General features: G+C 36.4%; 2 protein-coding genes across 15 annotated transcripts in view; both read left to right on the forward strand.

The window, feature by feature from the left end:
• LOC106158443 (uncharacterized) overlaps positions 1 to 6,580 on the forward strand; it is a 36,479-nt gene extending 29,899 nt beyond the window's left edge. For 11 of the 14 annotated variants that reach the window (XM_087009260.1, XM_087009276.1, XM_087009288.1 and 8 more), the window contains 12 exons: positions 156 to 253; positions 517 to 571; positions 732 to 879; positions 1,386 to 1,545; positions 1,887 to 2,023; positions 2,246 to 2,332; positions 2,677 to 2,909; positions 3,076 to 3,160; positions 3,311 to 3,492; positions 3,751 to 3,823; positions 4,054 to 4,236; positions 4,563 to 6,580. In XM_087009260.1, coding sequence (XP_086865386.1) covers positions 156 to 253; positions 517 to 571; positions 732 to 879; positions 1,386 to 1,545; positions 1,887 to 2,023; positions 2,246 to 2,332; positions 2,677 to 2,909; positions 3,076 to 3,160; positions 3,311 to 3,492; positions 3,751 to 3,823; positions 4,054 to 4,236; positions 4,563 to 4,706 — 1,585 coding nt within the window. In that variant the 3' untranslated portion in view covers positions 4,707 to 6,580. The remainder of the gene's footprint in view (positions 1 to 155; positions 254 to 516; positions 572 to 731; positions 880 to 1,385; positions 1,546 to 1,886; positions 2,024 to 2,245; positions 2,333 to 2,676; positions 2,910 to 3,075; positions 3,161 to 3,310; positions 3,493 to 3,750; positions 3,824 to 4,053; positions 4,237 to 4,562) is intronic. The other 3 variants (XM_087009273.1, XM_013534414.2, XM_087009268.1) reach the window with 3 other exon arrangements.
• Positions 6,581 to 7,568: 988 nt separating this feature from the next.
• On the forward strand, positions 7,569 to 17,046 carry LOC106158436 (condensin complex subunit 3). The gene is made up of 20 exons (XM_013534396.3): positions 7,569 to 7,667; positions 8,319 to 8,433; positions 8,820 to 9,056; positions 9,340 to 9,568; positions 9,837 to 10,067; positions 10,376 to 10,568; positions 10,868 to 11,017; positions 11,286 to 11,402; positions 11,656 to 11,869; positions 12,169 to 12,345; positions 12,637 to 12,744; positions 13,054 to 13,173; positions 13,421 to 13,708; positions 14,063 to 14,244; positions 14,457 to 14,631; positions 14,854 to 15,024; positions 15,349 to 15,612; positions 15,789 to 15,955; positions 16,213 to 16,383; positions 16,560 to 17,046. Exons 2-20 carry the CDS (start codon positions 8,332 to 8,334, stop codon positions 16,606 to 16,608), a joined length of 3,345 nt encoding a protein of 1,114 aa, XP_013389850.1. The 5' UTR covers positions 7,569 to 7,667; positions 8,319 to 8,331; the 3' UTR covers positions 16,609 to 17,046.
• Positions 17,047 to 17,188: the final 142 nt, after the last annotated feature.

A 17,188-nucleotide genomic window follows, 5' to 3' on the forward strand; every position in this document is an offset into this window, starting at 1 on the left:
TGTTTCATTGAAGATAATTCATCATCTTTCATGGTTGTGTCATTAAATTATAAGGTGTAAGTTGGTAAGAATAGTTTTTGTCAAAGTAGGTAGTGTGATCTTTTTTTAAATGTTGCTGAGAACAGTACTGTTTTACATCATGCTGCTGATTTTAGGCGCCTGACACTTGCTGAAGAGAACAGTGAAGTGACACGAGCTGCCAGATTGGCCCAGGTCTTCAAAGACATCTGCACTGCTGTCACTTCATGTAAAGGTGTGTAGAGTGATGCCAAAGTGCCACTTTAAGGTTAAAGGTCCTTCAGGTTGCTTACACAGTGACAGGTTGTTATGTCAAGTTAATAGACTGGTGTTAATACATATTTCATTCTTGACAGCTTGGTTCCTCCGATCCTGTTTAATGCATAAGATATGTAAGAAATTGACATCTATGGATATTTGTAGAGAACTCGCAAATGTGAGTAATCATGCATATAATGCCTCAACCATTTCCTGCAACCGATTGTATGCATATTTCAGATGAAGATGGCAATATACTGGCAACTCCTTTGATGTCCTTACCATCAAAGAAAAAGTAAGTCAGCTTTTTTCCAATTAGTTGCTTTCGTTTAATTTGCAACAGAGATATGACAGGTTTCCAATTATTTCATTAAGTCACAAGCCTTGTATGAGGAAGAAATTGAATTCGTTATCTTGGTGATATTAGACTTAATTGTCTTTTGTTTCAATTTAAGCCTGTGGTTTTGCAGATACCCAGAGTACTACGAGATGATAGAGGACAGAATAGACCTCAGCACCATCCAGAATAACATCTTTACTGGTCGCTATGAAACAGTGGATGCCTTTGATGCCGACTTCCTGAAACTATTTCGAAATGTTGAGGTACATAATTTATTTGCTATTTCAGAGTTACAAAATAGCAGGTTTTTGGGACTTCCCTGTTGTGTAAGGTTAACCAGACAAAATAGGACAGTATTAATCATGCTGATACAAGGTTAAGACTCTTAACCACAAGCTACTTTGTGGTTTTGGGGACTTGAAGATATTGCTTGTTGAAATGGTATTTGTGGTCAGATCTCTCTCAGGTTAAGTACCTTGTCTGGAGGGTCTTTGACTTTTGGTTTTGTTACTCTGCCCCTGTGCCATGCCTATAGAAATATCAATTGGTCTGTTTTTTTTTTTTTTTTATGTACCTTTAAGCTGTTATAAACCAGTAACTGGTTTCAAAAGGAATTCTGATTTTTTTTTTTCATTCTGTGCCTAAATTAGCATTTTTTTCAACCTGCGTGACAAAAACTAAAAAAGTTTTAAGAATGAAACTGTAGTTCAAAAGGTAGAGCTCTCACCTGAGACAAGATACAATAAACAATATATTTATTCTGTTTCAGAAATACTGTGGACGAAAGTCGGAGATGGGTCGCCTGGTATTGCGTCTGAGGAAGGTGTACTGTGCGGCCAAGGCAGATGCACAGACACTGTTTGAGGAGATTCTGGGTGAGAACATTCCACACACCACTTCTGAGACCGAGTCTACTGATACAGGGGAGGGTGAGTGGCAACATTCAGTATTTTTAGTTAGTAGTTATATATATGGAGGCTGTAATCAGGAGTGAATAATTATTGTTCTAATAGCATGAGGTAATAAGAGGTTAAGAGACCCTCTAACTATACTAGTTATGATGATGCAAGTGTTGTTATGAGGCATGTTTTTTGTAAAAGAAATCCAAACTCTTATCACACTAACTTTTGTTGGCTTTGAGAAATTTTGACAGAAAAGTTCTGTACCCTGTTGCTTGCTGTATATGATATTGTATCTCCATAAGGTAATGTTTATATTAGCTTCTTATATTGCGTATTGATAAAGTTAGTCATGAAGTCCTGTTTCCTAGCAGGTGGCAGTGAGAAATCACCTGAGGAGGAGGAGAAAGAGGAGGATGCTCCTGAGGAGGAGGAGGAAGAGATCATTAGGTGTATATGTAACATCTACAGAGATGAGGGTTTGATGATACAGTGTGAGAAGTGCATGGTAAATTTTCAGTTATTCTGTTAATATAATATATTAATAAAGTTACTGCTTTTTTATGCTAGAGAAAAAAGTTTGAAACCCTACGTAAATCTTCTTAAGATTATTACAAAATTAATGTTATGTATATGAATTGTCTATCATGCAAAAAGAAATTCTGAAGTAGCACGGGGAGGAAGATAATTATACACTTTTCATAAAAACTGGCACATGTTTCATTTCCAGATCTGGCAGCATTGTGATTGTGTTGGCATTGATGGAAATGTGGAGAACTATCTTTGTGAGCGTTGTGATCCCAGAGTCATCAATCCAGTGAGTGTAGAAGTATTTTTATTGTCATAATGTTGTGATAAACATTGCATATATTTGACAAGATAACATGATGCAACCAAAATGATACACCAAAATTTAAATAAAACTGTTTATTAGAATATTGTTCATTATTAAAGAGAAGACCTTGATAGACAGGCATTAGGTGATAGTATTACTATAACCATAACTATTACTTAGCTTAGTTTTGTTAAGCAACACTGAATTTATAGTTTGTTTGCTAATATTTAGGTGACTGTCAGTTCACTTTCATCTGGTAAAAAATCTTAACTTCATAATGCCAACTTTAAGGTAACCCCACGGTAAACCTCTCTGAATTGTTTCAGGAAGTGTACCAGATCCCCCAGCCCCATGATGGTCTGCAAGGCTGTAAGTACTACATGACACTGATGAGAGATGACCTACAGATCAGGGTGGGGGACTGTGTGTATATCACCAGAGAGAATCCTCAGCGCCGCAGTGATGGTCTGCCGGTACGCATGTCATACAGGCTGCTCTCCAACACTAACCCGGATGATATGGAAATATTCCGCATTGAAAGGCTCTGGATCAGTGAGAAGTAAGTGTGCACTTGTATCACAGAATCTGCAGGGATTGGGGCTCTTAGGTGAAAGGAAGACTGATATTTGAATTGTTTGAGTATTTCAAAGAAATCTTCCAAGTTGTGCTTGTTTGTATCTTTGTTGCAAGCATGTTATTTACAAATTTTGGTTTTTGTTTTTCAGGGGTGAGAAATTTGCGTATGGTCACTACTACTGCCGTCCACATGAAACATTCCATGAACCCACTCGGAAATTCTTTCAAAATGAGGTAAATTTTTACAATAAGGATGAATGTCTTGATAAAAATCCCATATTTAGAATTTCTTCATATGCTGTCTTAACTTCTACTTAACCCAAGCATTTTAAATCGAATTATGAAATTGAGCATAGTTTTAAAGGGATGTAATTGTGTCACCAGGTGTTCCGTCTCCCTCTCTATGACATCATTCCCCTGGAGTGTATAGTGGGGCAGTGCTGGGTGCTGGATCTCAATGTCTACTGTAAGGGACGCCCATTCGGCTGCAGGGAGCAGGATGTCTACATATGTGAATACAGGCTGGACAAGACTGCACACCTCTTCTACAAGATTTCCAGGACAAAGTAAGTCTTCAACATGGATGATAATCCAGACCATAATTTTTCTGAAATAATTTTCTTTTATGAGTTGTATAGGTTTGGAGAGTAAACTTTTTAAACAATTATTATGGCAGAAATATGTGAAGTAGTCTCATCATGTATTTTGCATATTAAGTCCTACTATTTGTTGAATTTGAATTTATTAAATATATATCATTCTTGTAGAGTTATCTTTATGTTGGGTAAGTAGCAATGTACATTGTAAATTGTTTTTTGTTGCAGATTTCCAGTAAACACAAAGTCATATTGTTTTAAAACATTTGAGAAGAAACTGCAGCCCAAAAGAACATTCTCAGTAAGTGAACAGATTGTTGTTGTGTAGAAAGAAATACCATATTATGTCTTTTGGTTGCTTGATTTGCTGTAAGACAAGTTCAGTTCTGTTCTGTTAACAAGAGTTCATTTTAATTCAATCAGAATTATTTTAGTGCTGAAACATCAAACCTACTTGCTGTTCAGAAATACTTCAAAATATCTGATTTTCCCTGCATACCCATTGTTACGGCTCTCTCTCTCCCTCTGTAGCCCCATGATGTTCCTGATGTGTACAAGAGAAGGAGCCCAGCAGAACATCACTCCTCAGACCTGAACACCAGGATGAGGCAGGAGACAGAGGAACTAAACGGTAAACCTGACCTTGACCCCTGTAACACAGAGGATGAGAGTGACTCTGAGAGTGTGCCACTGGCAAAGGTGAAACAAGATGAGGTTGGTCGATAATTCCATTCACCTACTAACACACAGTTGTAAAGCTAAAATGCATTTTGTCATGAAATTTCAGAAACTCCCAATATCAGGTTTATATTTTGTGTTATATAAATTTACTGTGACTGTTTTGAAGTTGGGAATGAATGCAACTTACGTGGTTTTGAGTTTAATTTTTTGAGCAAGATAATATCAAAAAAAAAGTTTTAAGGGTCTGCTGAATTTTTTTTTTTTTTTTTTTTTTTTTTTTGTATAAACATTGACATTTTTACATCTACTTTTTCAATCTATATTTCAATATGTATATATATGCATATGCTGTATTTCAGATAAACAAGAAGAAGACCAGGTTGAATGCATACTTGATTAAACTGTTGGGTTCTATTCCTGGTAAGCAGAAGATTGACATCACTTACTTACTGGATGAGGGTTGTGGAAAGAGAGCCAGAAAGAAGTCTCTACATGCTTTTTAAGTGTTCCACAAGATATAGAAAATATAACATGGAAGTTCTGGGATCTGCAGCAAACTTGTGTATCTGAAAGCAATTCAATGAAAATATAGATCAATATTGGCAGGTTTGGTGGATTTTTAAGCACTCCTTGTGCTTAGACTGTGGAGCTTGGAAGAAGTGTGCAGAATTTGGAGTAGTTCTGTAGACCATCTACATGGAGGAAAAACAGCAACTGAAATTTTATCCTAAGGAAAGGTGTAAAATACGGATAAAGCACTATTGGCCAACTTTGCCTTGTGAAAATTCTTGCACACTTTCACCTCAAGAGCCACAGAACTTGGGAGTGGGTGTGTCAAGTATTTGTATTTAGCCACAATCATGAAATGGTTTTTCTTATCTAAATTATGACCATGTGATCTGCAGATTATACTGTATCAAACAACATCATTAACAGGAGAAAGGTTAAATCCACAAAGGGAATCATGACCTACATTGTATGCAAAATGAAAAAAGATAGGCAGCTTAAACAGAAATACACCAACAACAGGAGCAAACTTTGTTTTTTTCTGAATGCAGATGAAATAAGTATTTGGAGGGAAGTAAACTTGAAAATTTTGCATTTTAGGCAGCTACTCTCTTAATATGTGACTTGTGCTCATGCATTTACTGCAAGGTGGATATATTTTGATTTTTACCCAAACTTATACTTGCAACAATATTTCAAAACATGCTTAACTGAAGCTTGAACATAGCAGGTAATGTTAAGGCATAGAAAACTTCTTATCTTAAATATACGGAATGGCTTCTGACATGCTCTGCTGTTACAGACATTAGCAATTGGTGCTACTGATGCAGGGCTAAATTATTGTTCTACATGTATTATTATATATTGACATACATATATATATATATATCCAGTTTTTAACAAAATCAGCCTATTTGGAATAATTATTTGGATATCATTATTTGCCTTTATGAATGAAAGGCATCTTTTGTCAAATACAGGTACTTTTTAATCAACCCAATGGTATGAAAAATATTTTATTTTTTATCTGAAGGTCACAAATGTCAACAGGTAATGTGTTGAGAGTCCTCCGGGCATTCATGTCCATTGTATATGTATTGTTTGTGGTTAAATTGATATGGAACATATCCTGTTAATGTAATTTGTTTTCTTTTTCTTCTATGTTTAGAGTATATGATACTCTAGGTTTCAAAAATCTGTACATACATTGTAAATGTGTAGTAATCTAGCCGGTGATAATTGCCAATTTTAGGTATGTATACACTTATTCATGAAAATGGGTCAAAAGTAGATTTTAGTCATATTTATTTTTCATGAACTTATTTTTATGCCAGTGCAAGATGTATTTTATGAGCACAGTTGAATTGTGTAGAGAACAGATTGTGTAATAGATTGTGATCCTTTTAAACCAAGTCAACTGTTGCTGTGTGCTGCAGCTAAGGTGCATTTAGTCTACTATATAGTGCTTCCTGCACATGGTCTTTAGAAATGTATTCTTACCAGAATGTATTTATGTCTTAAGGATCTGTGAAACAGTAAAAAGATTATTTGTGGGTGGTATAGAAAGATTAAGTAACACTACAATCTACAGGAGATCTTTTAATTTATTGTTTGTCTTAAAAAGATTTCATCTCCCACTTAAAGCAAATCATGCCAGACAATGAGCCAGTTATGCAATAATTGAGCCGGGCAGGAATGTGACAGTGGGGAGAAGCAGCACAAATGTTGACAGTCGGAAAACACTGTCAGATATGTATATTTGTTTTTTTGAAGTGTAAATATCTTGTGAACATTTTATGAATGGATTCCTGTTACAACAGGTGTGTAATGTTGGAAAATAACATATCATTAAAGTAAATATTGTTTGAAATATTTGTTTGTTGTTTTTAAGTAAATCATACTCTGGTTTTTTATTGCATAAACAGCACATTTATCCATTTAATGGAATTGTTAAAATTCCTGAAATACTAGAGTGAGTCTAAACCGGTCATTGAATAATAACCAGAAGATTAACACCTTTTGTTTCTCAGCATTCTACTCCCCCAATTTCGATTTATTATAGCTGTGTCCCCGTTAAAACTAAAATATCAATTTTGTTTCCCCATTTTCAAATAAGATATTTAAAAATTATGAAATGGAAATGTATCTGGAATACCCACTGCTGATAACAGTTGACAATAGGATGAGACAAGTTCTTTATTGTAGTACCAAAAAGAACAAATCAATCATTTGTTTGATGAAAATAATGTGGCCGCTACTGACTGAGGGTGTACAATTAAATTCCTTTATCAGTCTTATTTGTTAATCTGGTCCTAATTCTTTGCCACGTAGCCAAGATGAACCATGTTGTGTGACTCTCTACAAGAGGAAAACATGGTGCAAAAATAGCTTGGATGAGCAATAGAGTACATACCTAAACTTAATGTTTTTAATCTAAATTATCAACATTTCCTGGGTGAAGAAAGGGGTACGTTGTTGACATGGGTAAGGTAAAATTTGAATATGCTTTTATAAAACTTATTTCAAATAGTGCCAGTGTGCGGGACTGGTTCTTCTAATCGCAGATGAAAGTTAAAACAAATGAATTCCTTGCACTTGTTGCACTTGAAGTTGCACTTGTTTTCAGTGTCAAATAAAATTTTACAAACATTCTTTATTATGTCACTAAACATTTAAAGAAATTTGGCAAGTTAGTGGAGTTATTGAGACCCCAGTGCCCACTCTTCGTCCATTTTACAGCAATTTTTTCGCTATAAAGGGCAGATCTTATACATAACGTTAACGTTAGAAGAGGGAGGGAGAAATGTTTTCTGCAGATGGCCCTCAGTCTACAAACAAGTTTTGTATGGTGGTGACACCTTTTGAGTAAGGAGTAAACTACATCTCGTAATATACCGCTTTAGATCACGTGATCAAGCTTTCAAAAGCAGCGGCATAAATTTGAACCAAGCCTACAGGTATGTGGTATCCAAATATGCATTTCTTAAACAATCATGCCAATTTTCGATAAAGTAAGCATTCACGTAGAAGAATTAAATGTCTGAACACCCCTTAACTGCTTGGCAAAGAGAGACTGATGGGTTTGGACGTTAAAAAATGGGTCCTGCTTTGGTAGGTTTCACTAGGTGGCAGTGCTTGCTCCGTTGAGACCGTGTCGTTCTCAGACACTGAAAGTGTGTCTTATAATATTTCCGCGACAGCTCAATTTATATAGATAATATAAACGGCAACTTAAAGTCGACAAGATATATTATATGTAAAAAAGATGTTTTAATATGTATACTTATTAGTTAAAAACAACTAGCATTTCCGTACTAAGTCTAAGGAAACATGTACATGTAATAATGTAGACTGAACCAAAACTTATTAGCCCACTGGCATTGTAAAAACGAGAAAACATGATCCAAGAACTTACAGCTAGGCTCTAAGTTTTACTGTGCTTGCAAGTTCTATTTTATTGGCACCAGTGGCAGTACTACTGTAATAGCAGACAAATGATCCATTGTGAGGGTGGCATTGTAATGTAATGGAAGTTATGATATTACAGAAAAACCTTTGCAGCACTGATGACGATAAGGTCAAATTTATTTATTTTCTTATTCATGCAGTTTAAGATAGAAGATGGCTCCACAGCTATCACTAAAAGAAGTGTTTACAGAATGCCAGCGTGGACTGCAAAGCCATGGAAAACTTATCAAGATGCTGAAAAATATTTATGATAAGGTTTGTGCTATCCAGTCTTTATTTCTCAGAATGGCCTTTTTTTTAAAGTGATAGCATTAATACCAAAAGAAGCAAAATTTAGCATAAGTAGTGGTGTTTTAGTTATTTATTTAAAAAAGTCTGTTGTATTTGAAACAAATTACATATTATTATTATTATACACAATTTATCTTCGTTAAAAATATGTTAATAGAGTCTTTTTTCTGTATATGAGCCATGATGCCTTGAGTCATCATTGACAAGTCAGCCATGTGATAAAAGCCCTTTGATGAAGGGTCGACAGTCATGCTTTAAATGAAGGATGTATACTAATTTGCCATCAAAACATGATGAAAAACTATAATTCATTTGATTTGTTGTTTCATTTTGTCTTTGTCTTTTTTCAGACTGATCTAGAAGAATTCTGGCTCGACTTCGTTCACCACCTCAAGTTCTCTATGGTGGTTTTTAAGAGGGAACCTGCTGTTGAAAGAACATTGGACTTTGCGGTGAAATTTGCCACGTCCCTAAATGAAGAAGAGAAAAACACAAATAAAGAAGAACAAACACAGACAGAGGAAGTTACTGATGATGAAGTCTCTGAGAACAACTTCCTGTTGAAGATGTTTGATTTCCTTCTACAGGTTGGTAAATATGTAATCGCTATTGTCTTGATATACACCAGGATGAGAAAGTATTTGATGTCAGTTTTTTTGTTTTTTTTTTTTGGGGGGGGGGGGGGGGGGGGTTTATCCACAAACCCATGTATTAAGTAATGTGGAAGTGCAAATTTCTTTTAATGCAGAAAGATCTTTGGGGACAAAATGCTACATGAGAGATTGTCTATGTCTGGTATGAACTTGAAATCAGTTGTTAAAAAATGAATGGGAAAACTTGAATGGCTTTGACTTATTTACTCATATGCAGTCCCACAATGCACGAGATAGAGCTGTTCGCTTTCGCTGCTGTCAAATGATCAACAAGTTGCTGAACAACCTTGGTGAAGATGCCCAGATAGATGATGACCTCTATGACAAAATCTACAACAGCATGCTGCAGAGGCTGAAGGACAAGTTCCCCATAGTAAGAGTGCAGGCAGTTATGGCTGTTGCCAGACTTCAGGATCCCACAGATCAGGACTGCCCTGTTATAGATGGTGAGTAAATGTTTACCCAAATTAGAATGATTGAAGAAAGAATGCTGAAAATTGTTTATATCATCAATCTGCATTATATGACTTGCATGGTTGAGTTTAGCCATTGTGCCTCTGAAAAAAAATAGAAAATAGTTCTTAAGTATGGTTATAGTTTGCACACTAAATTTTAAGTTCAAGAGATTTACGTTTTATATTGTCTTTGAATTATATTCAAACATAATCTCTATGCTGATATAAAAGTATTGATGAATGTCTATGTTTCTTCTAGCTTACCTGTTCCTACTGAGTTCTGACCCCAACCCAGATGTGCGCAGGGCTGTGCTGCAGAACATAGCCGCCTCCACCAAGACCTTGCCGCACATCATTGAGCGCACGAGAGATGTCAAGGACACTGTCAGGAAGCTGGCGTACCAAGTTCTGGCAGAGAAGATTCACATCAGGGCCTTGACTATTGCACAGAGGGTGAAACTGCTGCAGGACGGCCTCAATGACAGAGCAGGTTGGTGTTTATGGCTACATATAATTGGATGTGAATTTCCTCTATTTGATTCCCTCATTCTATCCTGACCCTACATCTAAGTATAATAAAGATGATATTGTCAACTTTTTTCATATGCTCAAGGTCATTTAAATCCTTATCAGCATTTTTAAACAAAAATATTAACGGTATGAAGCTATATGGCAAATTGTTCAATATATATATATTCCTAAAATTATTTATTTTTGAAAGTTTAAAACCAGAAAACAGTATTCAAATCCCATTGAAAGATGAAATAAGTGGTCATTCCATCCCACTTTGTATTCCAGACATGGTGAAAGAGGCCTGCAGCAGTAAACTCCTGCAGTCCTGGCTGAGAGCCTTTGAGGGCAATGTTCTGGAACTCCTCAAGTGTCTGGATGTGGAGAACTCTCTGAAGGTGGTGGAGCAGACTCTCAGTGCCCTCTTCCAGAAAGTGCCAGCTGCTGAGCTGGTGCAGAACTTTGACCAGTTGAATGAGGAGTGAGTATAGAGATGTGCATTGAACAGGATTTTCTTTGTAAGGTCTGCCTTGAATGATGGGGTTTAGTTCGCATAGGAGAAGACCATAAGCATCAAGAGTGACCAAAAGATTAGGATTGGTGAAATTATAAGAGTTGGCCAATTTGTACAAAGTAATTATAATTATTGGCTGATATTTTAAAGAATCGTACTGGTTGTAATTAGCCATTCAACACAATAAATATGTGTGGCATCTTTTTTGTTCACCCACAGTGTACAGTTTAAACATACAAAAATGTAACTATTGTTCTGTATTCCAGGCTGGTGTTGCCTACAGAATCCCTAAGCTGTGAGAGTGTATACTACTGGCATGGTTTGTGCAAACACCTAGCAGGACTGGGGGAGAGTGGTGAGGAACAGCTGGAGATGGTGCTGCCACCTGCTGTCAAGTTTTGTGATTACATACACAAGTTAGTGTGGTATTTTATGGATACCTAGGCTGTATATGAATAGAGTTTTAGATTACTTGAGTAAGATAAAAAAAAAATAAATGGTAGTCACCATAGTTGTTCTAAAAATCTTAAAAGGACCTAGAGCTTAAAAGAAAAATACTTTATCAGACATTCTAGTTCAGTATATTTTCACAAAGGATAGGTAATATAGTAAGGGATGTTAATTATTGGCCATGATTGTAGTATGGGGGATATTACAGAGTGGGTCCATCTTTGATTTCTTCAGATTTATTGAGGACACCAAGGATGTTGATGATGAAGAAGAGCAGTTGAGAAATGAATTTATTGCCCAGCAGTTGCTCACCATGACAGGGCTACTGGATATCTCAGATGAGATGGGGAGGTAAATAACAGTGTTTTTTTTTAATGGGCATTGTGTTGATATGTTAAGAAAAGAGAAAAACACTGAGTCAGATTTCAGTAATTTATTGTAGTATGAATTATTAGTGTAAGGATTAATTTATATTTGAAAAATGGCATTATGTATTTGATGTGAAAAGTTCACTAATGTGCAATGCACTTCATGTTATAAATTGCAAAACATTAATGTAGTTGATTGTCAATCAATCTGCATATTGTCCTTTTGCATTTTGCAGGAAAAGTGTGTTCAAGCTTGTTCATGACCTGTTGGTGCTGCCCCACGTCAACTACACCTTGGTGAAACCACTGGTTACCAGGCTGAACCAGCTCCAGACCAATGAAGATACCAGGATTGCCACACTGGTGGAGATCATATCAGATATCAGGGAACCAATCACCACAAAAACTCAGGAACTAAGCAAGGAGGAGAGGAGGCAGATTGATCTCAAGGTTAGAAGATGGATGTGTTGGGAATTGATAAAATGAACTGATCCGTGTTAAAGAGCACTATCCATTGAAGTTATTTAAGTTTTCTGGTTTTCCCCAGCATGTGGAAAAGGTACAAAAAGCAAACCAAGAAATGTAAGTCAAGAAATGTTTAAATTTTTTCCAACTGTTTTTCTCAACCATTATAAACAGTACAGTCCGTCAGAAAGTGGTGTAACACATGCCATGACATCAGGCGTTTGTCTCCATGTGAACCACCTTGAGCATGAAAACTGTTTGCAAAGTCTACAATAACATTTCAGGTTGCTAGTATCCGTGTAGAGTTGAACCAACTCCGTGATCAGCTTGACCAGTGTGTCCAGCAGCAGGAGTTTGAGAAGGCAGCTGAGATCAAGAGTAAGGTCAGTGACCTCCAGACCAGCAAGGCCTCCCTCATAGACTCCATGCTGCCCACAACACAGGAGGTGCGAGAGGAGAAGGTACGTAAATTGAGATATTTCTGTTAACTTTGTTGTTGCCATTGTTGTCATCCTCCTTGTTAATTTCCATAACTATTCATTTTCCTGAAATATGACAAAATTTCCTTTGGTTGGTTATTGTTTAATACTTATGTGTTTTATACAAGTTTTTATTTGTCAACATCTAAAATCATGTCAAGAGAAATATCAAAACAACCTACACAGGACAGTATTGTCGGTGTGAAGATGCTAATGTGTTGTCTATAGGGAAATTATTTTACATGTGACATATTTTGTTTTGAAATGTTTCAGAATGATGCTGCAACTCTGCTGAAGTGTATGACCATCGCTGGTGAACTGCTGCAGGGCCTGACTATCAGAGAGCTGACCCCAGTGCTGCAGACACTCATTGAAAGTCTGGTGAGGATAGGGAATGTGTGGGGGGAAACTGAAATATGTTGATATTCCTTATTTTGTGAAAGGGGTTATCAGCTCTTAATGGCTTTGATGAAACGTATTTATGAAGGACTGCTTTAGTGGCATTTGTTGATGTTAATGATGTTAATTCTAAAAAAGAAAATGTTAAATTCGATATCATTAGATTAAGTTAAGTTGATACTTCTAGGCCCCTGGACTTTGAAAAATAAATGATGAGTGCATATTCCACATCTTGGGGGGGGGGGGATGAAAGAATACTGGACTTGCTCAGGTTTATATTTCCTATTTCAGATCCTGCCTGGCTTCCAGAATGAAGACCCAGCAGTAAGGAATGCTGCGGTGCGTGCTCTGGGTCTGTGCTGTATTATAAGCAAGGAAGCTGCTAGATCTCACCTAGTTCTATTTATACAGGTATGATTGTCAATTGAACAGATGTTTGAAATCCTTTCAAAAATGAAAAACAGATTTTCTTTCCAAGTGTGACTCATCGATTGTAAAAGTATGTTTGTATAAAAACTTTACATGACAATGGCAGTTTATCTTATAAAGTAACCAGTGTGACTTGCTGCATTTGAAGTTCAGCATCCTGTGTTTAGAAGCAGCCGTTGTTTAATCATGAGCATAACACTGAAACTAAATGATAGGATTTTTCTACTAGGTTTCCCAAGTTGATCAGGAAACGGTTAAGATTACAGCTCTCAAAGTGATATTTGACTTGCTGCACATCTTTGGTTTGGAGGCCTTTGATGTGCAAGAGAATGAAAACACAACACAGGATATTGACCAGACTAAAGACAGCAACAGTGACAGTAGAGTGACCCAGGAGAATTCTGAGGTCTCAGTTGTTGAGGGAGAGGAGAAGGAAGAGGAGGCAGATGACCAGAGCAAGAATACTAGCATTGCAGCCTCTCTTGTCACCATCTTGTTGGGTTTGCTTGACAGTGAGGTGGGCATGGCTACAATGTAGCTTTCTGTAGCCATTTGTAAATGTGTATGCTGTGTGTAAAGTTGTCTTTTATTTATTGCAGTATTTTTCAAGTAATTTAAGTGATTTTCCCCGATTACAGATATTGCAAAACAATTGATCCTACAGTCTCAGGCCAATAATAATCCTTTGGGACTAGAAAAATACTGAGGTCAAGTCAGTCCTATTGACATGGAGTGTATCTGATCAATTGAATAAATAGTACTTTATTTATAAGCAATTTTTCACCCGGGCTGACAGTGTTCTGGAGTTTGTGAAACACATTAAAATGATATATTTGACTCATTTCTGTAAATAGCTCAACGTATTTTTCAGAGCTCTGACATGAGGACAGCCACAGCTGAGGGTCTGGCCAAACTTCTGCTATCTGGACGCATGGTGTCGGCCAAACTTCTCTCCCGCCTGCTGCTGCTGTGGTTTAACCCTGTAACAGAGGATGACTCACACCTTCGACATTGCCTGGGGACCTTCTTCCCAGTGTTTGCTTTTGCTGGAAGGTAACATATTAACCCTTTGTTGGTGCATTGGCCAGAAATTCAAAGACTCCTGTTGTGTCACATTCCCTGTACTAATGAAAATACAAAAAAAAATATTGTTACAGCAGTGTAATTGTTTGTGCTCTTATTTCTTTCTTTCCTCAGTGGGACTTTTAAAAATCTTTTGATGTGATGGATACACAGTTTTTTGACACTCTGTTCTTTTGTTTCAGAACCAACCAGGAGATAGTTGAGCAGGCCTTCCTCCCTACTCTGAAGACCCTGTTCAATGCCCCAGCCTCCAGTCCCCTGGCTGATGTTAATGTGAGTAGTGTGGCTGAGCTGATGACCCAGTTAACCAGTCATAAACACCTGCTACAGGCACCGCATGGGGACACAGAGATACAGGTAATGAGATTAGAGGTAGAGATTAGAGTTTATTTTTAAAAAAATTGGCATTTTTTCCTTTTTTTATGTAACTGGGTCATGTTTTGCATTTTTTAACACCCTATTTAAAACCAAGGTATTGATATTAAATATAGTTTGTTTTGTTTTTGTTTTTTGTTTTTTGTTTTTTAACTTTGGACTGTATGTCTTATTCCTTTACTGGACCCCCTTTTTTTTATCTAGGAGAGTTCTGTCCATGATAACCTTGCAGTGACAATCAGTAACGAGGTCCTCAGTGACCCCAACTCCTTCAATGTGCGCACCTTGGTGAAGGTGTTGAACCTGCTGGAGCTGAGCCCTGGGAACACCTCCAACCTCAAAGACCTGCAGGTGCTGGCTGACAGGATGCTGGAGGTAGGAAGGCAAAGATAGTACACATAGAGTCACAATTACACTGGGATAATCCATAGCAAATATTTGTTTAAAAAGTTCTCTCTTTTTTTTCTCTCCACTTCTTTAAAGTGCTTTATTCAACCATTGTTTCAAGTTTTAATGCATAACAATTGGGGTATTCTGTTTTACATATTTTTTATATAAATTCTGAGTTTATTTTGTTGAATCATGCTGAGAATTGCGCTCTCAGCAGATCATTTTTTATTTAAAGAGGAATGAACTTTTTTTTTTTATCATATCTTACATAAGAAGTTAAACTGAGGCATAATTTACTTGATATTCTAGGAAGTAAAGGAGAAACAGTGTGTCAAAGCCTTGGAGAAATTCCAGAAGAGTGTTTCCAATCTGCTGCAAGAAGAACAACTGGCTGTCCCAGTTGCAGAGGACACAGCTGCTGTAAATGAAACCGTGAATGATACAACTAACATCACCACAACAGACGCAGAGAAACAGACAGAAGAATCTGCTGCTGCTGCTGAGAGCATCAGTCAAGTGGACAATGTTGTAACTGACCCTGTAGCAACAGAGATAGCTCAGCCATCTAAGCAGGTACACCATAAATATTATCATTTAAAATTGTTGTTAGAAGTAATGGATATAAAACCTTGGCTTTTTTTTTTTTTTTTTTTTTTTTTTTTTTTTTTTACTTTGTCAGATTAATCTTACTTTGCCTGTTTTTCTTGTTGTTTGCTTTCTTTGCTCAGTTTGAATAACTGGTTTTGCAGGTTGAAGACAACATTCCTGATTCAGAACTTCCTGCAGCAGATGCCCCATGTTCTACCACAACCAAAGGCAAGAAGAAAGGCAATCCCAAGACAGCTAATACACCTGGGACAGCCAAGAGGAGGAAGAATAAGGTTAAACAACAGGAAGAACAAGAGAATACTGACAGGTACAAAATTTGAGTGTGATGACTAGTGTTCAAGATAGATTTAAGCAGTTTTGCTGCAGTATTTCAATCTTTTCACAGCAGTGTCAAACTGTTACATGCCCTGCCCCAGTCAGTGTTAGATCTTAATACGTGTGTTTCATTTATTTATTTATTTTTTTTTTTTCAAAGTTTTGTCGTTTTACTTCATATTGCCATGCAGGGAGGAGAGGATGCTCAATTTATAAAATCATTTACTAAGAGAAAAAAATTGTTTCCAGTGACACAGAAAACACAGTAGAAGCAAGTGTGTTTGCTTCTCCGTCTCCTACCCTCAAACCTATCAGAAGACGGGTTCCAAGAAAGGCATCAGTCAAGAAGATAGTGAACTTTAGTGACTGTTTATCCGAAAGTGAAAGTGAAAATGAAACTGCTGCAAAAGGAAGAACAAGGTAAATGAAGATAAGAAAATTAAAACCTTGCCAAGTGTTACTAGAGGACATATTTGGATATCACATTTATTTTAAATATTCTTGAAAATAAAACTTCATGCAGATGTTTGAAGTATTTTTGAATACAAAACTTCATGTAAATGTTACATCAAGCCACGTGTTTCTCATTATTTTAGATCTTCAAGAAACCAAGCTTTGAGTGACATAGAAAACACAGTTTCATAGGGGAATGCAACCTAATCTCGGGAGTCATCACAGTTTTCAAGAACTTGAGAGACTTCATAAAAATGGCTTTAAAACGTTTTGCATTATACATCTGTATTATGAGGGATGAGAAATTGATTTTTGTTGAAGTAATTACATAGCTAAAATTTACTACACACCTTACATAATTAGCAAAGACAGTCATTCAAATTTGGTACTGATGAAGTAAAAAAGCCTTTAAAATTGTTAAGTATCACAATTGTCAATTTTAAAGCTTTTTATTACTGCAAATAATGTGGTGGAGTTTCTGTAAAAAAGAACTTATTAGATCTGAATTTTGGAACAACTGAGTGCAGTTAAAAGTGTGTCCTCCTGGAACTCTGAACAAAATGCATTTTTTTTTTATAAATGTAGCCTGAAACCAATGTTTAACATTGAATAAAATCTTAGATGATTGCATTTTGTATATGCTTTTAGTTAAGAAATTTTAATATGCATGGTGTTTTAAGTGTATAGTGTGTAAAAAGGACAATGTTGAAATTATCTATCCACTCATAGAACCTCCATTACTAGAGTTCAACCCCCTTAAAATAATTGACTC

The sequence above is a fragment of the Lingula anatina genome, chromosome 1 (genome assembly GCF_051362555.1).
Source record: "Lingula anatina isolate TDL-2025a chromosome 1, LinAna3.0, whole genome shotgun sequence".
Classification (NCBI taxonomy): Eukaryota; Metazoa; Brachiopoda; class Lingulata; order Lingulida; family Lingulidae; genus Lingula; species Lingula anatina.